This window comes from Conger conger, chromosome 13, assembly GCF_963514075.1.
Source record: "Conger conger chromosome 13, fConCon1.1, whole genome shotgun sequence".
Classification (NCBI taxonomy): Eukaryota; Metazoa; Chordata; class Actinopteri; order Anguilliformes; family Congridae; genus Conger; species Conger conger.
Window position 1 is genome coordinate 13,639,358 of NC_083772.1, and position 23,531 is coordinate 13,662,888.

A 23,531-nucleotide genomic window follows, 5' to 3' on the forward strand; every position below is an offset into this window, starting at 1 on the left:
AGAGCAAAGGGAAAATGTCACAACCCGATCATGTGGCAGTTGAGTGATCATGTGGCAGAGACGTGCGTCACCACGGCGACAGCAGGCCAGATAAAACCACAGCATGGGACACGAGGAAATAAGCTCCTGTATTTCAAGTTGGCTGGGGATTTAAATGTATGGAAAATGAGTCATGGCACAGAGTAGTTTCGTTGTGGGTCTGACGACAGCCTACTCATTGTCGAGAGGCAAGCCACAACCTGCCCAAACAAACATAAACAAATACACCTAAGAACAGCACAGCTAAAATGGCTTCTCAAATAGTGATGGGAGAGAGCATCTTCATGAACCCTAGTAATGGGTGGAGCTACCAATGAGCTGTCAATTGGACAACCTGAACTAATCAAAAGACCTGACTATTCAGTGCAGAATATACTGCACAACATTAAATTACTATCACTTATTAGCATGTCTTACCCAATGTCTGATGGACAATGGAGCCCCCCCATTCTCAGAGTTTTATTTTAGGTCCTGGTGTCCATAAGAAGACGTTTATGTGGTTTTTAAGTACCAAAAACAACCTCTATCCAGTTTTACATTCTCCAGTCCCTCTCATGAACTTTATCAAGAACAGGCTGTTCTAGTGACCGCGTCTTTAAGGCTCATAGACGTCAATTAACCGTTGTCCTGATTGGCTGGGTTGCTCCAACAAACTGAATACTGCTTGACATGTTCTGGCTAGAAGGGGGCTAAAGCAAAGAGCATGTCATTGTGATGTCACAACTTCACAGAATTCCAAACGGCTTGTTTCAATGTCCATTTCCTTTGTACGAATTGTGTGGATTTATTTGGGGACTGCATTTCGATACCTTCACAGTGTTCTGATAGCGACTTCAACCCATGTAGCAAGAGAAATGTCATTTTCCACATTATGGGACCTTTAATTTAAATGCTGTGTCAGGGGAGGCTGTAGATCCGGAGAGGGGCAGTGTTCCTGATGAGATGCAGGTCTGATGAGAACATGAGTGTCATGGCTGTGTCAGGGGAGGCTGTAGATCAGGAGAGGGTCAGCGTTCCTGATGAGATGCAGGTCTGATGAGAACATGAGTGTCATGGCTCTGTCAGGGGAGGCTGTAGATCAGGAGAGGGTCAGCGTTCCTGATGAGATGCAGGTCTGATGAGAACGTGAGTGGCACGGCTGAGTCAGGGGAGGCTGTAGATCAGGAGAGGGTCAGTGTTCCTGATGAGATGCAGGTCTGATGAGAACGTGAGTGGCACGGCTGAGTCAGGGGAGGCTGTAGATCAGGAGAGGGGCAGTGTTCCTGATGAGATGCAGGTCTGATGGCCAACACGGGGAGGCCAGTGAAGAGGAAGTTGCGGTAGTCCAGATGGGAAATGATTAACACGAAAGCCACACCCATTTTCAGGTTTGTTGACATGTCGCTTGCCTAACACTCTCCCAAGTGTTTGCACATGTGCATATGCGCACTCCAAACACCAAGGGAATGTGTTTCTCACCCCCTGCAACTAGGCTGTGTCTGTAACGGAGTCATAACGTTTTATCAATGTTGTTGAAACGCTGTGGATATGTTTGCATGAGAGGGAAAACATTCAAATTTCTTATTCTGAGAGCTTGCGTGGAACATCCCACTTAAATGTCCAATGAGTCCATTGTGCAGGGAAAAATTCCCTTTTTAACATGCACAAATAAGGTATCACAGGTGAGCATCGTCTGATGAAGCAGATCCAGTAAAAACACAACAATAGCTATTCTTCTATTTAACTTTCGCATTTATTTGCAAAGAAATGACAGAAAGTGAGAGAGCTTACCGGCTTTCTGATTTGAATCAGACATAGTAAGACTCTTATACACACTTTTCCTGAAGGGGGGGCTTTACCAAAACAAAAAGACATGAAGCTGGCCACAAACATTTATCAGTATTTTGTATACTTTGAATACCCCTTGTTGACCTTGCTGTAAGACCAGAATGTGCTAGCTGAGAAGCAGAGACATTAAGGTGAAAGGCTGTCTGTCTGCTGGAGAGAGACAGAGAAAGACTCATAGTAAGCACTTCATTCAGAAAGTGATCGAAGAGTAATAAGGATTATCACTGAAAGGTTATTTGTAATCACGTGATTGTCTTTATGTTAACACACATTGTCAATTAAGAATCAATTAAGAAAATTACCCTTACAACATTTATTTATTTATTGTAATATGTGTGTATATATTTAACATGTATTGAATATTTGTCTTTTAAGTGTGTGTGTTTCTTATAACATCCATGTATTTCTCAATTTAACAGTTTGTGTATTTTTTTTTTTATCTTTTGCCTTTCTTTTGATATAAAAAGTCTAACTAGGAACTGGAGTTGTGAAACTAGCAATGTTACGCTGGGGGGAACAGAGGAACCAAAAACAGACAGGGGTGAAGAAAAAATGGCAGATTTAATTGCAACAGCAGGGGCAGACAGAGTGGAGTCAAAAAACAGGCCAAGGTCAAAAACCAGGGCGTCACTCAAACAAGGCAGAGGTACCGATATCCACAACAAGCAAAGAAGAGTCCAGAAAGCAGGTAGGGGTCAGAACAGGAAATCCAGATATACAAGGGCAAGGACTCAGGAACAAGGGCAAGGAAACAAGGAGGCTAGAACTGGGGGAAGGAATAAAGGGCTCGGACTAGGGAGTAGACAATTTGTAGAGAATCAGGAGATGCACAGATACGGAGAGACAGGTGCGAATACTTCGCTGAAATTAAGCAAGTGATCAGCGATAGAATAGGGAGGCGGAGTTACAGAACAGAATTGAAACTGGAGATGCGTTAGTAAGTTAGTTAAGTGATTTAAATTACAAATACCCAAGACTAGTGAATGTTAGTTTGTTAGTTTGACAAACATATTAGTGTGTTACTATAATTAGTACTGTATATACTGGGATTAGTATATTTAGTGCTATGTACAAACATGAAATGGAGAGAAAGGTTGAAGGTTGAACCCCGGAACTACCATAAACACCCGAATAGTGGGGCACGCAGACAGGGGAGTGGCTGGGCTAGTAAACATTCAGACTCAGACATCACAGGGGAAGACTAGTGCAAAGACTAATGAATATAAACAGAACACCAGACATGAATATGAAAAATAATAAATTACAAGAATAATGATAATAAACAATGATAAACTAACACAGGACAGAACAGAGGAACAAAACAAGCAATAGCTATAATCTCTGAATGCAGAACATCACCTACATGAACCTGGTGTAAACTAGCAGTAATGATGCTATGTCTCTTGGTATTTTCCCAACTCAAATAAACATTAAATAAAATAAAAATAAAATTGAACTCTAATAAAAATAACAATGTCAAGAATGGGATCAAATATTGTCTATCAGGATAAAATATACTCAGTAGTAGTTGATCTTTTGCAGACGACCTTGCAGTGTATAAGGTGAGACCTTTATCACGTCAAAATGTGTCACTTCAGACTGCATGTCCATTTACTTTAGGTACTGCTGTGCTCGCTTCAAAGTCATTTTATTCAACTTGGAAAAATATGAATAGACATTTATTCCAACAAAACCTAAAGCCTAATCAAGTCTTTTAATTTGTTCAGATTGGTCAATGATTAAAGGGGCATATCATATTCCTCATGTGATACAGTTTATTACAAACGAATGACTGACCTGACATGGTTCGAAGTCTGCTGAACTCTATTTGCCCCCTTCAGAATGTGGCTGCATGTACACTCGGTGAGCACTTCATTAGGTAGACCTGTACACCAGCTTGTTAATGCAAATATTTAATCAGCCAATCATGTGGTAGCAACTAAATGCATAAAAGCATGCAGATGTGGTCAAGAGGTTCAGCTGTAGTTCAGACCATTATATTACATTAATGGCATTTGGCAGATGAGCGACGTACAGTTGATTACACTAAGCAGGAGACAATCCTTCCCTGGAGCAATGCAGGGTTAAGGGCCTTGCTCAAGGGCCCAACGGCTATGCGTATGTGGCATAGCCGTTGGGCTGTGGGTCCCAGTCATGTATCTTAACCACTACAATACAGGCCACCCGTCAGAATGGGGAAGACATGTGATCTAAGAGACTTTGACCATGGAATGATTATTGGTGCCAGAGTGGGTGGTTTGAGCCTCTCAGAAATTGCTGATCTCCTGGGATTTTCACACACAACAGTCTCTAGAGTTTGCAGAGAATGGTGCGAAAAATGAAAAAACATCCAGTAAGCAGCAGTTCTGTGGGAAAATGAGAGCGGTCAGAGGAGAAGGGCCAGACGGGTCAAATCTGACAGTAATGCAAATAACCACACATTACAAAAGTGGTATGCAGAACAGCATATCTGAACACATAATGCATCAAACCTCTAGGTTGATAGGCTACAGCAGTAGAAGACCAATAAATCTAAAAAATAAGTTGAATAAATACCTAATAAAGTGCTCACTGAGTGTATGTGTACACATCAACACCGGCACAGTCAAGTACAAAAGTAAGAGAGAATATATAAAATAAAATCATTTGAAGCTATTGGATACAAAATGATCGCAAAGTGCTCATTTCTCTTGAGACGTTATAGGCTAAATAAGAGAGAAATATGATTCTCTACAATACAAACAAATGTTGGCATACGGCAAATGCTTGCTTCGGAAAGGAGAGTTTTCCTCGAAGCCGGGCAGATGTTTCCTCCTCCCGTTTGCCTCTTTATAAACATTACATATCATCGTCCAAAAGGCTCTGAAGTATGAATTATAAGTTTCATTGTATGGTGTAGTCTTGTCGTTTGTCTGCGAGCCACAATTGAAATATGACACAACACCCGGCACGGATAATCACGAAACAAGAGAGGAAAAACTGCAAAGAGACTGTTTTTTCCACACCGACAGGCAGAGCTGAGGGGAACTGCAGGGCGAAGTTTGTCTTTGTAGACATTCACATCAGTTTCTGGGAAGGTATGGTGAGAACTGGGGGGGAGGGAGGAGGGTGCAAGGAGGGGGGGTGCAGGAGGAGTCAGGTGGATCGAGAAGAAAAGGCCAGATATACTGCATCACAAACTGTTTAAACAGAATAACAGAGGCGGCCGTTTGAGTTCAAACGCAGGCAGAGAGAAGAGGGAGAAGGGAAATAGCGATAAGGGAGAAACAAAGTGAAGCACGTAGTCCAGTAAGGGAAGCTGATAACAGACAGGGAAGTCCACGGATCGACAGTATATGCAAACTGTTCAGTTCCCTCTGACATTCACTCAGGATTCAGTTCACAAACACGGTAAGTGCATTCTGTTAACTCTTTCTGTTTCAATGCACACGCAGGCTTTAATTCATCCCACACAAAGCGTGGGATGACATAAATCATTGAAAAAATGAAGTCAGATTCTTAAAATATCTTAATGCTGTAGTGTTAAAATATAGTTTTAATATTAAATGTGATCTTTGACCCCGCAGTAAAAGAACCACATGCTAGAAGTGTCACATCAGTACAAGGCCCGTAATTAGGTGGTTGGTTGAAAGCTCTGACTTAATCTGATGTCACTTTGGAATGTGTTTCTTTTGAGAGCATGGACATGAAGGTAGCTACTCCCGTTAAGATCATGTAGTTTCAGCAATAGCACTATTGCGATTATATACGCATAATACAGTATGCATACCCAACAGCTCAAGCTAGGTTTTGAAATGGCTGATTGACCAGTTAGACCAGCTCTACACTCAATATTGTTTGACCAGCGCAAGCTATGTTTTCAAAACAGCAGTATAAACAGCAGGTAGCCGGTATTTCAAGCTGGTCGTAGCTGGATTTTAAACCAGGGTACATAGCATGTGCAGTGTGTCTCCTTTAATCATTGACCAATCTGTACCAATCAAAAGATCTGATCAGCCAAAGCAAACCAGCGGGTATTATTGTACGTTGTGTTCATGTAGCAGTTGAGTAGTCATGTGCATTAATGTGGTGCATTCAAACATCTTTATTATGATTGCAAGTGATTTTACATCCTAATTATTTGTAAGCCTGTTGATGAGAGGTACTTTGGTTACTGTCGTTTTGTTGAATAAATGTGTATTCCCAGTTGAATAAAATGAGTGTTGGACACACACTACGTAATCAGATAGTCCTCTGTCACACAGGCACGGATATGTAAATATTGTTTTGGGGCTGTGTCTGCGGTTCACGTGTTGGCAAGACGGAAAGAGAAAGAGTGGCACCGGCTTGCATGAGATATGGATGTTTTCACAGGGCGAGACTTTAATCTTCATTCTCTCTCTGACATAGGTTCTCTCGCTTCCGCTCTCAGTGAGAACGAGACACACGCAGGTGCGTGCACAAAACACACAGGTGACAAAGGGACTTAGAATTAAGAGAAGCGATGCATGCGTGCAACTGCTGCACCCTCTAGTTCTCTCGGCCCAGTGAGCAAAAGCAAAGTCTTTCATTCTGTTTTCAATGTGACACCGATGTGAAATCAATGTGTAGCCAGCACCTACTTGTCAAACAATCGACAAAATTTAGGAAGCTCCCTGCCTGGCTCGCACATAATCTTATCGCAGTGTTGCCGTCAGAGTTGGCCGTAGGGTTTTGGTGGCCTAAGTGAAAAGGGGGTTATTGGCACAGGAGGCAAGAGCTGCAAGGGTTCAATCCTGCCCTGGGTATGTCAAAGTGTCCCTGAGCAAGACGCCTAATGAGACACTCATCAATTGTACAGCACATTGGACAAAGGCGCTATATAAATGCAGACCATTTACCAAAAGGAAAAATACATCTTGAATTGAATATGGCCCAGAGATGGTTGTGAAATATTTATTACAGTGGCCAATTCTGGTCCCTGTAAAGTCGTTTTAATTCTACAACCCAAAATAAATGAGTAGTACAATTACAAATAATCAAAACAATATTTACAGCAACAAGATGCTAACAGCTGGGTCAAATGCCATCTATTCATAGAGCTGGTATTCACATCTTAGGTACTAAACCTGCATTCTTCATAATCAAAGCAATTGTAAAGTAGCAATGTTTGGTGAATAGACACAATTTTGTCTCTTGAAGGAAAACCATCTTTAATACCATCAGCAGCAGTGGACGCGCATGAGGAAATCATTACCTTCACTCTGAATTTCGTGTTCATTTTCACTCACAATTTAGAGATTTGCCTAATTATTTGCCTCAATGAAGTCTCGTCTCAGTCCCTATTCTATAGGCATGTCGTTACGTCAGTTGTGATTGGCCGGCACTTAAAGACTCTATTGTAATTACGATACGTTAGCCATAACCGTCTTGACAAGAGGCATGCCCGATTTTGCAGGAGTTTCAGCTTTCTGGGTGATGACCCCAACAAGTGTTTGAGGCCTGAGGGGTTTCGGATAATATTACAAAAGCATAAAAGATCTTATAGCAAGCGTCACAAACAGCAGTCTCGGAGGGCCGACAGGGTCTGTTTAAATTTAATGAACTTCAATTAAACTTTGACTAAATACCTGAGTGCAGGAACAAATTATAAAAAACCAGCAGACACAGGACGTGACCTTGAGATCCCGCATGGAAATTCTAGCTCCCAGCGTAAGATGGAACCCGTTTCTGGACGGGTCCCATCAGGAGTAAGGTGCTGGTCTGTTGTTGGTGCCACGCTGGCCCACCAGCTGGACACGGTCTCACAAGCATGGTTGTCATCTCAGCCATCTTGTTGCTAGCTTGACCATCTCTGAACCAGCTACAAACCAGCCGGACCAGCTTGAAACCATTCGGGAATCAAGCTGGAATTTGCACCAGGGATCCAGCATGAGGCCGAGCTCTGAGGAAGAACGGCATTGTCTGAGGATTTTAAGTGGAAAAACTCAGGCCAACTACTTGACACTGCCTCCTGTTACTGAAACATAGAAGTGTTGTAATAATTCTGGAAACGTGTTAGAGAAATCAGACCTTCACACGGGCAGATCTGTTTAAACCCTCATTATCTGCATAAGTAGGAGACGCTGAGGGCGGTCAGGGAATGTGTTGTCTTGTTATGTATATACTGTAATGATCTATTTATCAGAAAAACTTGGCATTGAATCCAACTGAAAAAGTTGCTCCACTTCCTGGAGATGGTGCCAAAAACCCTGCAGGTCCTTCAATAGCGATACCAGGATCTGCCACACCTGTTGTGGGAAAAACACAAAGAACCAGGATTGAGAGTGGTGAGGTTTCAAGGTATGATGAGGAAATTATATCTCCAGATATTCATGAGGTCCATAGTCTCGGAGGGAAGTACAAAAACAAAAAAAAAAACGTGCATTTATGGCTAACAAAGTGAGCATGTCAGTTTGAAGAACTATAAATAGCCAGAAGTGCCTTCAGGGCCGTCACCTGACTGGCCATGAAAGAAATTAAACAGCCCACGCAGAACATTATGACAAAATAACTTTAACAAAGTTGCAGCAACATTGTGCCAAATAAAAACTTTGTACTAGCTGGGAACCAGTGTGCCTGCTTTGCTGTGCTCCAGGTTTCTAAGCCAGTGAGAATCTGGCACACAAGTCTCAAAGTCCAACATTATGCTCACCTGCCCTTATGTGAGCACATCCAGGTTTATTTATTTAGTGAAGCCAGGGCTTCTTTGTGTGGGGCTTCTGACAGTGACTGTGTTTGCACAGTCCAGTTCAGAGTCGCAAACGCTGTTTGTCTGTGTACCACATGCAGGGGGCCAGTAGAGAGCACTACAGCACAGGTGAGCTTTTGTTTGATGGTCAGAGGAACTGCAGCTGATGGCAGTTAAGCTAAGCCAGGTGCAGTCCGAGACAATGGCCAGTAACCTGCAAGGGGGAGGGGGGTGGGGGGGTGTCACAAGGGGTGACGGCATGGAAAGAGAAAATTACAGACCCAAAAAGTAGTCTGGTTGTGGAGTGGCGCTACAATATGGTGAGGCCCATTCATGGCGGAAGCTGACAGCGGGAAATCATTCAGCTCTGTGGAACCCAGAGAATCATTCAGCTCTGTGGAACCCAGATAATCATTCAGCTCTGTGGAACCCAGATAATCATTCAGCTCTGTGGAACCCAGATAATCATTCAGCTCTGTGGAACCCAGACAATCATTCAGCTCTGTGGAACCCAGAGAATCATTCAGCTCTGTGGAACCCAGAGAATCATTCAGCTCTGTGGAACCCAGAGAATCATTCAGCTCTGTGGAACCCAGAGAATCATTCAGCTCTGTGGAACCCAGATAATCATTCAGCTCTGTGGAACCCAGAGAATCATTCAGCTCTGTGGAACCCAGAGAATCATTCAGCTCTGTGGAACCCAGACAATCATTCAGCTCTGTGGAACCCAGAGAATCATTCAGCTCTGTGGAACCCAGAGAATCATTCAGCTCTGTGGAACCCAGAGAATCATTCAGCTCTGCGGAACCCAGAGCGGCACATGCCGCTTAAGAGTGGCACACCCCAAAGAAACCCAGAGCTGCACAGAGTTTTGCTTGAATGTAATGAATGGCAAGCGGATGTCCAACCATGCCTATACAGGTGAATACAAGTGTCTTTTCTTTCACCTGACAAGGATCAGAATGTCTCTCTTTGTGGTTCAGGAAGTCCAGGCAGTTTTCCAGTTTAGTGTTGCACCATGATATGGATAAATTGAGCATCGTGTTAGAATACCCAGACCCAGACACAAAGGCTGATAGGCAATGCACATCTTTCCTGGTAACAGGAAAACATTGTTTGAGCTGCCAGGCAATTGAGGTAATTGTTTCCTGCGATTGGAGGTGTGAATAGACTGTAACAGAAGAGAATCCCAAAAAGGCCGAGGTGCCGTCAAGGTGAGAGGTGTCCCGTTTCAGAGCAGTTTCCTTTTTTCTTCTTTTTCTTGTTTGGCGAGGGGGGAGGGCTGCCCTGGAGGCATCTCCACTGATCGGCGCTCCCGTGCGACAGGACGTTCACCACCGTCCTGGGAGCAGAGAGGAGCTGGCAGGACTGCTGTCACGGAAACGCATTTTGGTGGCGAGAAGTGAGAGGCAGACAGAACAAAAGAGAAAGAGAGAGAGAGAGAGAGAGCGAGAGAGAGAGAGAGAGAGAGAGAGAGAGAGAGAGAGGGAGGGAGGGCAGAAGGGAGGTGGCTCAGTGTGCCATTCGGCTTTCGTGCGATTGGTATCTGGGCGGAGAGGAGCTCACAGCACCGTCCTGAAGTACAGGAGCGTTGGGAGAATTCCGGGAGGTTCCGTTCATTTTGGGCAGCGGCGCGCTTGTGTTCATTCGAGCCCGGCAAGCTTTCAGTTTTCCCCCCCACATACCTCCATCCTGTCCAGGCACGTTTTGGCTGAGACGGTTGCGGGACAGACACACCATGAGGGTGAGTAAAATCTGGGCAGGCCGCGATGACCTGAGTGGTGTCGGGACAACCAAACTTCAGCCGCGATTCATGAGAGGACAGGGCAAAGACAGGCCAGTGTGTCTGCAGTCAGTGACACAAAGTAAGACTAAAGAGTTCAAGTAGGGTGTGAAATTGTCTTTCAAAACATTGCATTCTCAAGCGATTACCTTGTCTAACATGTCTAGGTGCAGCCACTGCTACAGTGACTAACCTTGTTTACACTTATACCTCCGACATATTTCAGTTCAGCGTTACGTCAGTACATATAGTGTACACAAAACTATTAACATCGTCATTACCTGAAATGTAAGAACTTCATGTGCATATGTTGTCAGGTGAGCTAGGGACACAGGATAAGAGCGCCTTAGCATTGTGGCGCAGGTGTTTGGCCTGTTTGGATGGAGGCGAGGGTCACATCAGCATGCTCTGGGGGGGGGTTGGTAACCCAAATGGAGTGAAAGGCTGATGCATAACTCAAAGACGTGTTTCCAGTGGGCCGTGGGGTCGAATCCGTTTCAGTCTATGTTAGCCCTGCGGAGTGAGTGAAGGTTAGGGAGGAGTGGCCCGTCAACGTCCCGATGCCACGTATTTCTCAAAGCGCCGTTGTCTGGCCACCAGCTGAACGGGCAGCAGCCCTGCAGCGACAGGGAGGCACATCGCCGACAACAAAAGCCAAATACCCCTGTTATTCAAATTCAGGGTGACCCAGTTCTGGGCATTCAGTAAAAAAAAAAAGGGGTCTGCTCCCAGCGGGGCCTGCGCGCGCAGCGGCTGAAGCCCCAGTCTTAAGGACAGCCATTTTACTCAAATCTTCCAGGTGTCTTTCTTGGTGTTTTTCCAACTGTTTGAACTGGTTTAAAGTTTGTGAATGAATGCCAGCTTTGATGCCACCCGTTCCAGTTAAATGCAGCTTTTTGTGTGTCTCAACCACAAGAATGGCCTGCATATTGGTAATGGTACTGGTACCTAGTGGTCGGTGGGTGAAATTACAATGTCACAATAAGAATTAGTAACATTAGTAAAATGGATTGTTCCGGTGTTGATATCGCATTGCTTTGTTCTGGCAAATAGGCACACCCATCCCTTTAATGATTGAAATTAAATTCAATCACTTTGTTTTATTTTATTTATTTATTTATTCATTCATGTATTTTTATGTTGTTTAGTTGGTCTGTTGAGATATGTAGTGTCATGGTTAGATATTCTGACTGATTATGCATAGTCAGCCTGTAAGGAACACTACTGACTGCTACACAAAAGCAGAATTTCAGGTTCTGTAAGGTGATCCTATCTCTCCCTCTCCCCGCCTCTCTCTCTCTGTCTCTCTCCCTCTCTCTCACATCTCCTTTCTGTTTCCTATCTGCTCAGCACACTTGACCGATATAAAAAGTTTTTATTTTTTTTTTTACCTTTTTTAGCAGTCAGTAGCTTTGCGACACATTTTTGAGTGTTGATCCTCTGAACATGTACTCAACATTGAATGAAGCATCGAAAAATTTGAACAGGCAAAAGAGGTGTGGTGGTGGTTGGCTAGTTTGTTTTGCAAATCCGAGAAGGGCTGAAGGATCCACGCCTCTCGGCACTGTCACCAATCTTTCTTTCACTTTGAGTAATGTGAAAACGAGCCCTCAGCCAGTTCGGATTCTGGAAGAGACTCTGCAACAGACACAATCTCCCCCTCAGCCCGCCCCCCCCCCCCCCCTCCCTCCCTCCCGACCTCCCGACCTCCCGACCTCCCGACGTATTGTGTGTTCTCAGCAAATCCCATTTTATTAGCCTTTTCCTGTTAATTGATCAGCTAGAATACACACATGTGCATGCACAGACATTGCCCAAGTGCTGTCATTTTCAACTGCCTGAAACATATAACCAGAATTAGACTGTACTGAGATCTCGCTTTTTCCATATGATAAAACTGTATCTAGAAAAATTCCGTTGTACACAAAAGGCATCTCGGCCTAAAACTGAAATGAGTATTATTGTTAATAAGAGGAAGTGAGCTAGGCTTATAATTCTTATCATATTGGCTCCCTTTGTGGGCTACTGAGGTGTGTAACATAAACTCTTTAACTCAGGGGTCATGACTAATTACACACATGGCCCTGCTCAATGGCTCGGATCAATGCAGTCTCTCAATCCGCAATCTCCGTCAAGCTCCTGGCTGAAAATCCCAAATGAATGACAGCTAATTATGAGTTGGCCTAGAGTGCATGTAGCCACATGGCTCAGTATCTAAGGAGGTTTAAGCTGCTTTGGGTGTGTGAAGAAGTCCTGAAACCTGGTGTAGCATTCATTAGCCATACTCACGTCTAAAGGTATCGCTGCACTGGTGCCAGGAATTGAGGCAAGAAACATCTAGCTGCATAGGTTACACAGTAGTAGTTGCCTTTGTACTCACATCTTCCTCAATGACTTGTTAACTTCAACTGCTTGCTCTTTGACCCGCCATGTCCTGTCAATTGTGTTGGCACAAAAGCAAAGATTAGACTAGAACATCATAACAATAGGTAGCCTTACATAAAGACGTTCAGAACATTGACTGACCCCGATTTGCGATTATGAATTGAAAAGCAAAACGCGGGACAAATGGTTACGTATACCAACGTATATAACGACACATCAGTTGTATCTACAAGGTACACTTGTACAATTCCGGAGTATACCTGTTACACACACACAAATAAAAAACCTTTACCATTGTTAGGAAGAAGTGTGCACAATTTGTTCACTGGACGAACACGGTCCGCTTGCAGACCAATCAATGTGACCATAAAATCCTGTTTTCCCTGGACGATTTACAGCAGAATGGGCGCAGATAGAGACGAACCATTTACACATTGAAGGCAATAAGGAAACAACAGTACACTGATGCTCAATCCTCTCTCATCCCGCGCAAGGTAATACTTTCAGTGTTGACTGCAATTCGTCAAACATACGAACATCAGCAACCTTTATTTCGCGAGGAGCTTACGCAAAGATTTAGCAAGCTGCGATGTGGCAAGCGCACTAAATGAAAATAGGGCTGACTAGGTTGAGCCAATAATAAAACAATATAATTGTGTGTTAATGAGAGAAATCCGTCATCCGCCGAAGCATGAACGGCAGAATTTGGCTTCCAGACGGAGCTTTGGTGGAGTTGATTTGTATGTAATTGAGTTCAGCCGCAACCATACAGGTTTAGCCTTTTGTCACGAGTTCCCTTTAAAAGGTGCAGCACGGCTTTGCGTCCATTTAACAACTGAAGGACATAGGACTTATCAGCAGCCTGCACATTCATCAAAAGTATGGCGTATCTATAGCTGAAACCAGTTAATTAAGTTTATTACAGTAAGGGGGAATTGGCTACATGCAGAATGCAGGCTATTGCTTCAGGTAGGTGGTGTATGAGTTTCTTGCTGTCACACTGATCTGTTTGAAACACTCAATCATTTAGCTCCACTCACCAAACAATTAATCAAACTTTGTCCAAAACGTTTCTCAAACTCCTGGTGAATCACCTGGCGATTGGAGGAACTTTTCCGGAGCAAACGCAGAGGTCTAGGCAGAGGACCGAGCCTCATTTGATTCTTGGTCGAACCGGCTTTCGGAGTGGCCTGGTGCCCAGAGACTGTGTGAAGGTGGAAGGTTAGAGGACTTGGTGAGGCAGCCATGTTTTGACAGGATAGTGACACTGAGGTTTTCGTATTCATCTGCATAACAGCCGTGTTGTAGCTTGTTTCCCCAGATGTCACTCGATGACTCACATGAGAGATTCACTTTAAAGGCAGTACAGGTGTTGACGTAGAGCTCTGTGTTGCTGCAGGGCATCCCACACAATGGAGGCCCTACACCCCCTCAGTTTTCGGAGATTCATGACCCGACAGCACGTTTCTGTATGTCTGCCGGGCCTCTGAACTGTTCAGCTCCTGGTTTAATGTGGCTCACCTGATGCTGAGCATTTCCTGTTCTGTTCAGCCCTTACCTCAGATACACATGCGTACATTACCATCTGACCTGTGTAAACCTGAAACTAATGGACCTGGGACAAATGCGGAATCGTTTTGGATTAGAAAATACTTTTCTGTGCTCAGTTACTCTTACCTGATGCAATTGAGCCAACCAAGGGGACCAGAAGGTGGGGTTTGTATTTAATTTATTCCAATACATTAGACAAGCTCAGTAAAGTGCAGAAAAGTCTGAATCCAAAAAAACCCAGGTATTTGACCCCAGTCTGGTAACTAGACGTATTGGTTTCTTTTGAGTGTCCATCTGAGTACCATGTCTTGATAACCTGTGTTCTCCTCTCCTCTCCTTCTTCCTCTACCAGATAGATACACAGATTGCTGCAGAGAACACCAGACCTCTTAACCCTGGTAGAAGACAAGGTGAGTCGAAGTTGTTAAATGTATGAAACTACCCCAGGGGGCTGGGTGTGCTCCTGCTGGTGAGAATGGAGGCAGTGTGTGATCAGGTGTTGGGTCTGGTGTTGTGTTTAACTGCCGGGACGGCCGTCTCCACAGTGGCCCAGCCCGGCAGACGCAGGACATCAATGACTGCTCCCAAGCTATCATCGAGGGACAAGGCCGCCAAGCGGAAGAAGGTGTTGATCACTGTGCTGGCCGTGCTGATCGTGCTGGCGATACTGGGGGTGTCTGGATACTTCGGTAAGCCCCGCACACACATCCCCCCCCCCCCCCCACACAGTTCTTTCACTGGCTGAGCTCCCCAGTGCAAAGTCCCCAGTTCAGGACAGGATCCATAGAAAGTACTGTAGGGTTTTTTTTTGGTTTTTTTTTTTTTTTTTTAAAGAATCGTGTGCATTCTATTCTGCAAATATAGAGAATGTATATTTATTTCATTAATATAATAAATTAACATACTTCATTTAATAGACCTGGAAGGCTGGTGGTTCAAACCCCAGGGCAGCCAAGAGATGCACACAGCCCTTAACTGCACATTGCCCCCCCCCGGCCGTGTGAGATCCATACTTGCATTCTTGTAAACGATGACGTACACTCTTGCTAGGATGCTTGGGAGGATGTACTTTCGTTATATACAGAATGAGGATGTATGACTGCTCTCAGCCACACCCTTGTGTCTTGCTTCATGGCAGCCATTGTGACATGACATCATAGCGCCTATTTGTTGATCACGCTCCCTTTCCTCCCATGCTTTGCCCGCAGTTTGACCTTTCCCTTGCCCTGGATGACATCATATTGCATAATTCTCAAAAGCCTTTTATTGCATCATAATGCCATTTCTAAAACTCCTCTCCCGTGCTCCCCCACTTTTTCCTCCACATCCTCCTCCAGTCAAGAGACTCATTGACAGCAAGTACTACTTCTGCCTGAAGTCGGTGAAGTTCATCCCACTGGAGAATGCGTGTGATGGGACAGAGGACTGTTCTGGGGGGGAGGATGAGAGCAACTGTGTTTCCAGCCTGTCCGCCAATACCACCTTCCCAGGTAAACCACGGCTGGGCATCCACTGAGTCAATGTACATCATGGTTTAAGTATCGTCCATTTGTTATCCAGATTTCATGCTGCCATTTTATTTTTGAAAATGGAAAAAGTAATACGTTTTGTCTTTCCAAAAAACGCAAATGTATCCGCTTACTTTGAAACTCCCCAATTTGTACCATGCCTGTGAGGAGCCCCAAAAATGAACATGCCCTTGCTCCTTCGCCCCCCCCCTCTCCCTCCGCAGTGCGTCTGGTGTCCAGAAGTAAGGTTCTGCAGGTGTTCAGGCCCGAGTCGGGCTGGAGGACAGTGTGCATGGAGGACTGGAGTACCCAGCACACTGAGATGGCCTGCCAGCAGCTGGGCTATGCACTGTGAGTAACAGACCTTAGCCACACTGTAGTGTTCTCACCAGCTTTTCCATCACCTTACTGCTTCGTAACACCTTTATCTAGGGTGTGTTTGATAGGTGATGTATTAGTCATTTATGCAGATTGATATCCAGTTATAGCAGTCCAAAGGTACAATATCAGGGTTATACCGAGCACTCAAGCCTACAAGCTGCTGGGTTTGGGTTCAGACAAGTTGCCATTGTACCACCCCCAATGTACCAGCATGGTAATATCACATTTAATTCCAGCTAGAAATGGTACTAGCACTGTGTAATGCTGGCGCTGCACCAGGAACATATGTGACACTTCCTGTTTGTCAGCAATATTCCCACCCTTTTCAGTCATTGGAAGGGCATATCTTGTATATAAGTTTTGGAAGTGTACCCAACAACATTCTTAGTGATGAATGTTTTTGAAGATGCTGGCTCCACTTGAAGAAGACTAGCTGAAATGCTGCACGCACACTAATAGGGTGGACGACCTTTTTGCATTTTGCATTGCATTTGCTGCATTTATGTTCTGTCTGAACAATAAGTTCATGTTGAGTGGCTTGCCTTTGTTTTTCATGGGTGTGTTGTTGGGGTTGGAACTTCCAGTTTACTAGGCTAGTGGTATGCTAAGGTAAGTATTTGGTTAGCCGCAGAATATCACTGTGTACACATTGCCCAATCAGCCGGCACAGTCTGCAACTGGATGTTCAATTAATTTAACTTTGCTGTTTGCAAAGTTATCGACAGACTGTTAATGCACTGCACTCTCCAGGCCTGGCGTCAGATAGGATGCTTATGCGGGAGTTTCCAATATTTGGCCTTTTTGAATGATTTGGCAATTTGCAGGTTTATTTTCACTGGAAATGTTGGTCTCCTGCACTGTAATGAATGTTTGTTTGTATGCCTCCTGAACAATGTCTTAAAAGGACATTGCCTTCTCTTTCCCAGAAACCCTGGCAGCTCAAAAGTTGACGTCCGCAACCTGCCCTCCAGTTTTAGGACCTCGTTCTGTGGGGTCAGGCCTGGCCAAGGGGCGGCCTCCACCATTCAGCAGTCCGTGTTTGACCGGTGAGCTCCGGGAATATTCGGGACATTGCTCATCTCTTATAATGGAGTTTGGGTCTAGACCACCACAACCATCTGAAGTGGCTGCCCCCGCAGAGCAGATCGGGTTTGGGAGCAGCTGAGTTTAACACACTTAATTTGACCGCTACTAGTGACTGGGGCACCCACTATGATTTGTTATTGCCTCTAAGGTTTATTTGCAGTACCTTTTTATTTATTTATTTTTTATATATATATTTTTTTCTCCCTGAAAAAGCTGGCAGCCATGCTCATGCAGCCTCTGATAATTGACGAGTGTGTTCTCTGGAGCACCGGACATTAGCCACTGCTTGCTCTCGCACTGCAGTTAGCAACTCGTCTGCAGAGAAATGAGTCTGTGGATGGCACTGTGTGCAGCTCCACCTGCAGGGATCACTCCCATCCCCAGCCCCTCAAAACTCATCCCCGTCTATGGCCGATATGCGAGCCAATTGTGTGTCAGTCTATAACACTGGCAGGGATATACCGGACTGTGGGGCCGAATCCTGCACAAGAACGGCTCGTTAATAGGATGAGCCGCCAACAGGAATGACTTGACGTCAATAGAAATGGGGAGTGTGGCCCAGTTGCATCGTGGCATAACCATATTGACCTATTGCAAAGGTCACTGCCATTGCTCTGTGTGTGACTTGAGTCCAGCCACATTGCTTAACAATGTTGAGTCTCCCAGTGTCTCCCAGGGCTTTGGCGTCCTTGCATTACATTTTACATGTTTATTTGGCTCAAGCTCTTAGCCACATAAGAGAACATGTTTACACTCATTTGTGAACTCATGTATTTATGTTTCTACTTTAATATGAGCAATAGTGTCAGACCTGGCTAACCACTTTCCCAGAGCTGTGAGTTTACCTGGAATAACACAAGATGGCATATAGGGTGTGGTGAAACTGTTTTTCAAACACATGACACAAGGCCAGCAGCCGGTGGATAATTTTCTTCTGTTTTTGTAATGTAAAAAAATTGCCCTGGAGCCTTTTAAAGAAGGCAGGCTCATTCCCCCCTCAAAGGCATTTCTAATCCTGTCTGCACAATAAGCTGAACAGGGTGGATAAGTATGGCACTCAATTACAACCAGATCAAAGAAGGACAGCACCCTTGTGTGGGGATGTGGTCCAAGGGTGTGAGTGTTTGTGAGTATCTGCTCTGTGTGTGTGTGTATGGGACTGGGCTATAGGACTGGCTGAGTTAAAAAAATATATATGTATATGTGTGTATGTCTATGTGCGTTGAATGGGTTACTTTAAGTCCTTTAATGTGAGCAGCATACAATTTACTGTAAGGCTACCTTTACACAACTTTTGTCAATGGTAGAGTCTTGTGAGCATGAACGGCTGTTGTGCGCCTGTCCACACATGCGCACTTAATGGGTTTGAGAACGCCACCAGTACGCATGAAACGCTGAACTCGCAACCCCGCTCAGATTGTGAACGAGTACAGTCTGTCGTTTATGCTCATTTATTTTTTCATCCATGTTCTCCGATCTTATTGTGGCTTGACACTTTTTTGACACTCTCTTTCAGCCAGTCCTGCTCTTCTGGTGCTGTGGTTTCCCTCACCTGCTCAGGTAAGCGCTCCACTCCTCTTCCCAGTCCTCTCTGAGGTGTACGTGCTCCAGGAGGCTGGGCAGTGGAGCCGGTTATGTGAGTTTCCACGGCAACGGCATCAGAGTGTTCGGGGTTAGAGGGAACGTTGAATAAATGCAAACAAACGCTTTGCATGACCACAGGCTCGTATAGCTGTGCACAAACCCAGGAACACGCACACACACGGAGAAACTTGGACACGCATACACAGGTAGACGTGTGTGTGTACACGTATATGTGTGTATGTGTGTATATGTGTGTGTGTGTGTGTGTGTGTGTGTGTGTGTGTGTGTGTACACAAATGACTGGCTGAGATAAAAAGACATGACTGGACCTGCCCTTCAGAAACTGAATCCGATGCAGTAGCTGAGAAATGGGTCACATATTATAGATGGTGTTTGAGTGCATTATTCTCCATTCAACAGTACCGTTTCCTGCTACCTGAATGAATGGAAATGAATTAATAAATAATCAATCCTGGTACATGCATTCTTGGCATGTGTAGGCACTCCTCAACATCACATGTGGTTTTTGTAATGGTGTAGCTATCCACAATGTATTCGGGAATGAAAAGCTAGGGCATAAGCCTGCAGTGTAATGTGCCAGCACAGTGTACATTATGATGAATTACTTTTCGAATGCACGCTATACGTGGTAGTTCCGCTCCGGTGTAGCGGTGTGCTGTGTGGGTTCGGCTCGACTGGGTGGTCGTGCCGTGGGTGTGACGGTGCGTTTGTGTCCCGGGGTACAGACTGTGGGGAGAGGCCGGCGCAGGACCGCATCGTCGGTGGGAAGGACACCGCCATCGAGGACTGGCCGTGGCAGGTCAGCCTGCAGCAGAACGGCCAGCACACCTGCGGGGGCTCCCTGGTGTCCCCACGCTGGGTCGTCACGGCCGCGCACTGCTTCTCTGGGTCAGTAACGTCACCTCCGCCCGTCCTTCATCCCTCCCTCCCTCCCTCCTGTCTGGGGACACGAGTCTTAATCTCATGATTGAGCCATATTTCACTGCGCTGACACCTGCACTACAAGGGACATTCAATTAAGAATTACATTTTATATTTTGTCTGTCATCCAAGATGCTTCCATTATGTCGCAGTTAAAAACCAATAATGTGACCTGTACTAGAATTACAATGAAACCTGCTGCAATTATATTTGGCATGATTACAAGCCCTGCAATGACAATTCCACGTTGTCTCTCACCCATGCAGCAGTAAGAAGGAGCTGAGCCGGTGGAAGGTGATGGTAGGGCACGCGTACTTGGGGTACTTCGGGGGCTGGTCGGTGGACAGAATCGTCCTGAACGGGGATTACTCTCCCCGGAGCAATGACTACGACATAGCCATGATGCGGCTCAGCCAGCCGGTCACCGTGGGAGGTATGTTTCCCATCTCCCATCCCCCCTCAAACAAGTTTACAATTGATATGGGTAGCTACTGTACCCTTATGGAAATGGCATGAAACGGAACAACTGCAGGAACCAGTGTAGTTCAACCACCGAGTAGTTTTATTTATTTATTTATTTATTTTATTTATTAATTTTTTTGTGCGGGGGGGGTTTGGCAGTGTTCTCGTTGTAATTTTCACATCAGCCTTAAAATGTTCTTTGAATCACTGATTTTACGCCTTAGAGCAGGGATGGGCAACTCCAGTCCTGGAGGGCTGCCACCCTGACTCAATCAAATGGTAAATGAGGGAAATGTACCAGGAGGATGGGAACATAGTGTTGCCTGACATCTAGTGGCTGCTGTAATGTATTACAACTATTGGTGTGCCTGTTTTATTCAAAACTACCATTTTAGGATGCATTGCCCCTTGGCCAGTAAGTTGAGCACAATATCTTTGTTGAAACCCCCTATAAACCCATCCCATCTTGTGGACACTTTTCTAGAGCTGCTGCACTGTTTATAGGCGCATTATCCCTTTATTCCTGGAATATATGGGTTAATGGGACCCGATTTTTGAAATTGCTGGTGTGCGGCAATTCTGTCCAGTAGGGCAGTTGACTGGGGTGATTCTTTTTGTGGGTTTTGGGCCCAGTGTGCATGCGCACCATGATTAATATGATATGATTAATGCTGCTACGTGTTGAGTGCCTGAATAAGAGGATGATGATGATGATGATGATTTATGTTCCCCAGACACCAGCCGGCCCGTATGTCTGCCCCCCCACGGCCTGGACTTACTGCCAGATTCGCCCCTGGTGGTGACCGGGTGGGGCTACCTGGAGGAGAGAGGTAAGCTTTTGAGTGGGCCTAAACGTGAACACTTTGAGGTAGACTCGTCCTGCTTGTCCCGGGAAAGATTGGAGCTTGACATGCGTTCACGTTCCATGGATTCTGTTCAGGAATCGTATGTAGTGTTGAAGAATACACCGCATTTATCTTGTTTCTGTTCTGTACGGTTGCATTTAAGAACTTAGCAGGTGATCTGCATGGATATCTACAGTCAAATGCATGTCTGGCTAAATGTCAAAATGTAGTGCCAGATCGATGAGCATGGTGAATCCTCTTGGGGGCACAGTTGTGGTGCCTTGCACACTATATTGCAGTGTTTTCTTTTTAAAAAATTTTTTTTATTTTTTTTATAAAGAGTCCCTTCTGCTTCCCACCCCCCAGGTAAAGTGTCTTCCGTGCTGCAGAAGGCCAACGTGCCCCTAATAGCCAGATCTGTGTGCTCCAGTAGCCAGATGTACGGGCCCGTCATCTCTCCCAGAATGCTGTGCGCGGGGTTCCGGGAGGGCCAAGTGGACGCCTGCCAGGTACGGCCATTTTGGGGGGTCATTTCTCAAATACTGTTTGCTTTTCACCCCGCTGATGAGTGCCTTGCTCACGCTCGTGTAATGATGGGTAGGATAAGGCTACTCATTCGCAGCTCATCCTCCCTGTGGAAGGTACATGCGGTTTGATTGGTGAACCGCTTTTTTAAACTCCAGTGATGAACGCTGTTTAAGACACAAAGTAGGGGCTGGGCAGCCCTGTTCTTGGAGTGCTGCCGATTTTTGCTTTTTGATCCAGCTGAGCTTGACCCTGTGTTTTAAAGATTATTCAAGTAACATGAAAATCTGGCTGAGCCAGAATATTCGCAGACTGAATGGTGAAATGCTCTAGCACATGGTCCCCTGTGTTTATCACACCTGGAAATCAATCCAGTTGTGCGTTTGGATGGAGTAAAAGCCAGGAACGTCTCTGGCACTGCGGAACCAGGGCTGCCTACCCCAAGAATCATTTTTGCAAACTTTGTTTAATCCCCAGTGTGGTGCTGCACCCGTCTCTGAAGTGTTGAACACTAATGGCTCTCCTGTGTGTTTTTTAGGGGGACAGTGGGGGACCCCTGGTGTACTTGTCCAGTCGGTGGCAGTTGGTGGGGGTAGTGAGCTGGGGGCACGGCTGTGCCCGTAGGAACAGACCTGGGGTCTACTGCAACGTGGAGGAGGTGCTGAACTGGGTCTACACCGTCATGGAGGTCAGTACTCTCATAGAGCCGTGCACAAAGCTCATGGGTCTGACGACCAGCCCAGGGCTCTTCTGCTTATCTGCTGCACTTTACATGCAGAATCTGAAAGTAAATTAAATTGTCTAATCTTCATCAATGGGTGAAGTGTTTCTTTGAATAAACAAGGGGACTAATTTTAAGTCGTATTCAAAGCTGCAGAGGGGTGCTGATTTGAAGCCTTTGTGTTTTTTGTTTTTTTTGTTTTCCAGGTAAATAGCTGATTGGTTCCAACAACAAATGAGGGAGGAGCTGGAGAGGATCTTATGCACTGAGGAGATTTCATGACTTTTTTTTGCCAAAGATGTTAACATGTCTCAAATGCAGGAATGTGCACACATGCGCGCGCGCACACACACACGCATACATTCAGAATCACACCCTACCTTCAATTTCACATTTCCAGTCATTTCTGTGAATGATCCTTCACAAGAGTTGTACAAATCCATAAGCACTCATTGCCAGCTTCATTGGCACTGAATAGATGCTTATGAATATAGTAATCGGCTTATGAATCTAATTCTGTGCTCATTGACATGAAACTGTTTGTCAGTAACCTGCATATATGCATATGGTGTGTAATTTTTTGTGATGTCATGGTCACTTGCTGCATCAGTGGTGACTCAACACAGATTATGCTGGCATAATGAAATGATCTGTCATGCTTATGAAGCTGGTATTTGCTGCTTAAGGAGTAATGCAGCTCATATCTTATGTATAATAAACATATCTCAGGGCATCTCTATCTAATGAAAGGACACCTGCAGTATGGATGGAAAAGCAAACCCATCTGTATTTTACGCAAAATGGCTGCCAAAGCTACTTGGTCAGCCATTTTGATTAAACCTAAAATGTGTTGCATTTTAAACTGTACTGTACATCCGGATGTGAAATGGTAGTTTGCCGTTTCATTGCATGTTGGCTTGTGCCTTGAAAGTGATCAGTTCAGGTTTAACTTTTATATATTATAAGTTCTATATTCAGATGTGATTTCTGTTTCAGGTGTTTTTTACTTTCTATTTGTCACAGTGGCCTTACCATTGCAGAGCACAAGAAGGGATTAAACGGTATTGGCTTTGTGTAAATATTGTAAACATAATGATTTTTTCTAAGTTATAAATGCTAACCTTGTATATACATTACTGATTGTATAATTTTCTTGTAAATATCATGTGCAATAAATGTTTTGTGAATAATTTAAGTAATTGTT

At 44.8% G+C, this 23,531-nt stretch overlaps 2 protein-coding genes across 6 annotated transcripts in view; one reads left to right on the top strand and one right to left on the bottom strand.

The window, feature by feature from the left end:
- Positions 1-23,531, bottom strand: part of scn4ba (sodium channel, voltage-gated, type IV, beta a) — a 70,433-nt gene that overhangs the window by 17,250 nt on the left and 29,652 nt on the right. Inside the window, exons 5-6 of one of the 2 annotated variants that reach the window (XM_061217989.1) lie at positions 12,718-12,771; positions 5,984-8,114 (exon numbers count right to left, since the gene is read on the bottom strand). In XM_061217989.1, coding sequence (XP_061073973.1) covers positions 8,087-8,114; positions 12,718-12,771 — 82 coding nt within the window. In that variant the 3' untranslated portion in view covers positions 5,984-8,086. Of the gene's footprint in view, positions 1-5,983; positions 8,115-12,717; positions 12,772-23,531 lie in introns of those variants that run through there. The other variant, XR_009704654.1, reaches the window with a different exon arrangement.
- Positions 5,087-23,522, top strand: tmprss4a (transmembrane serine protease 4a). 4 transcript variants are annotated; one of them, XM_061217987.1, is made up of 13 exons: positions 5,087-5,256; positions 14,626-14,683; positions 14,819-14,962; positions 15,611-15,763; positions 16,006-16,132; positions 17,089-17,208; positions 18,765-18,808; positions 19,579-19,741; positions 20,041-20,207; positions 20,971-21,066; positions 21,448-21,590; positions 22,145-22,294; positions 22,534-23,522. In XM_061217987.1, the coding sequence occupies exons 3-13, from the start codon at positions 14,848-14,850 to the stop codon at positions 22,543-22,545; spliced, it is 1,290 nt and encodes a 429-aa protein (XP_061073971.1). In that variant the 5' UTR covers positions 5,087-5,256; positions 14,626-14,683; positions 14,819-14,847; the 3' UTR covers positions 22,546-23,522. The 4 variants fall into 4 exon arrangements, with proteins under 4 accessions (XP_061073971.1, XP_061073968.1, XP_061073970.1 ...); XM_061217984.1 differs by lacking the exon at positions 5,087-5,256 and adding an exon at positions 10,028-10,298; XM_061217986.1 differs by lacking the exon at positions 5,087-5,256 and adding an exon at positions 13,129-13,216.

What these genes read in the sequence shown, in the direction of transcription:
- tmprss4a (XM_061217984.1), top strand. An exon ending in CAGCAGCTGGGCTATGCACT is followed by an intron (nt 16,133 to 17,088) that starts GTGAGTAACAGA and finishes TCTCTTTCCCAG; the next exon opens with AAACCCTGGCAGCTCAAAAG. An exon ending in GCCGCGCACTGCTTCTCTGG is followed by an intron (nt 19,742 to 20,040) that starts GTCAGTAACGTC and finishes TCACCCATGCAG; the next exon opens with CAGTAAGAAGGAGCTGAGCC.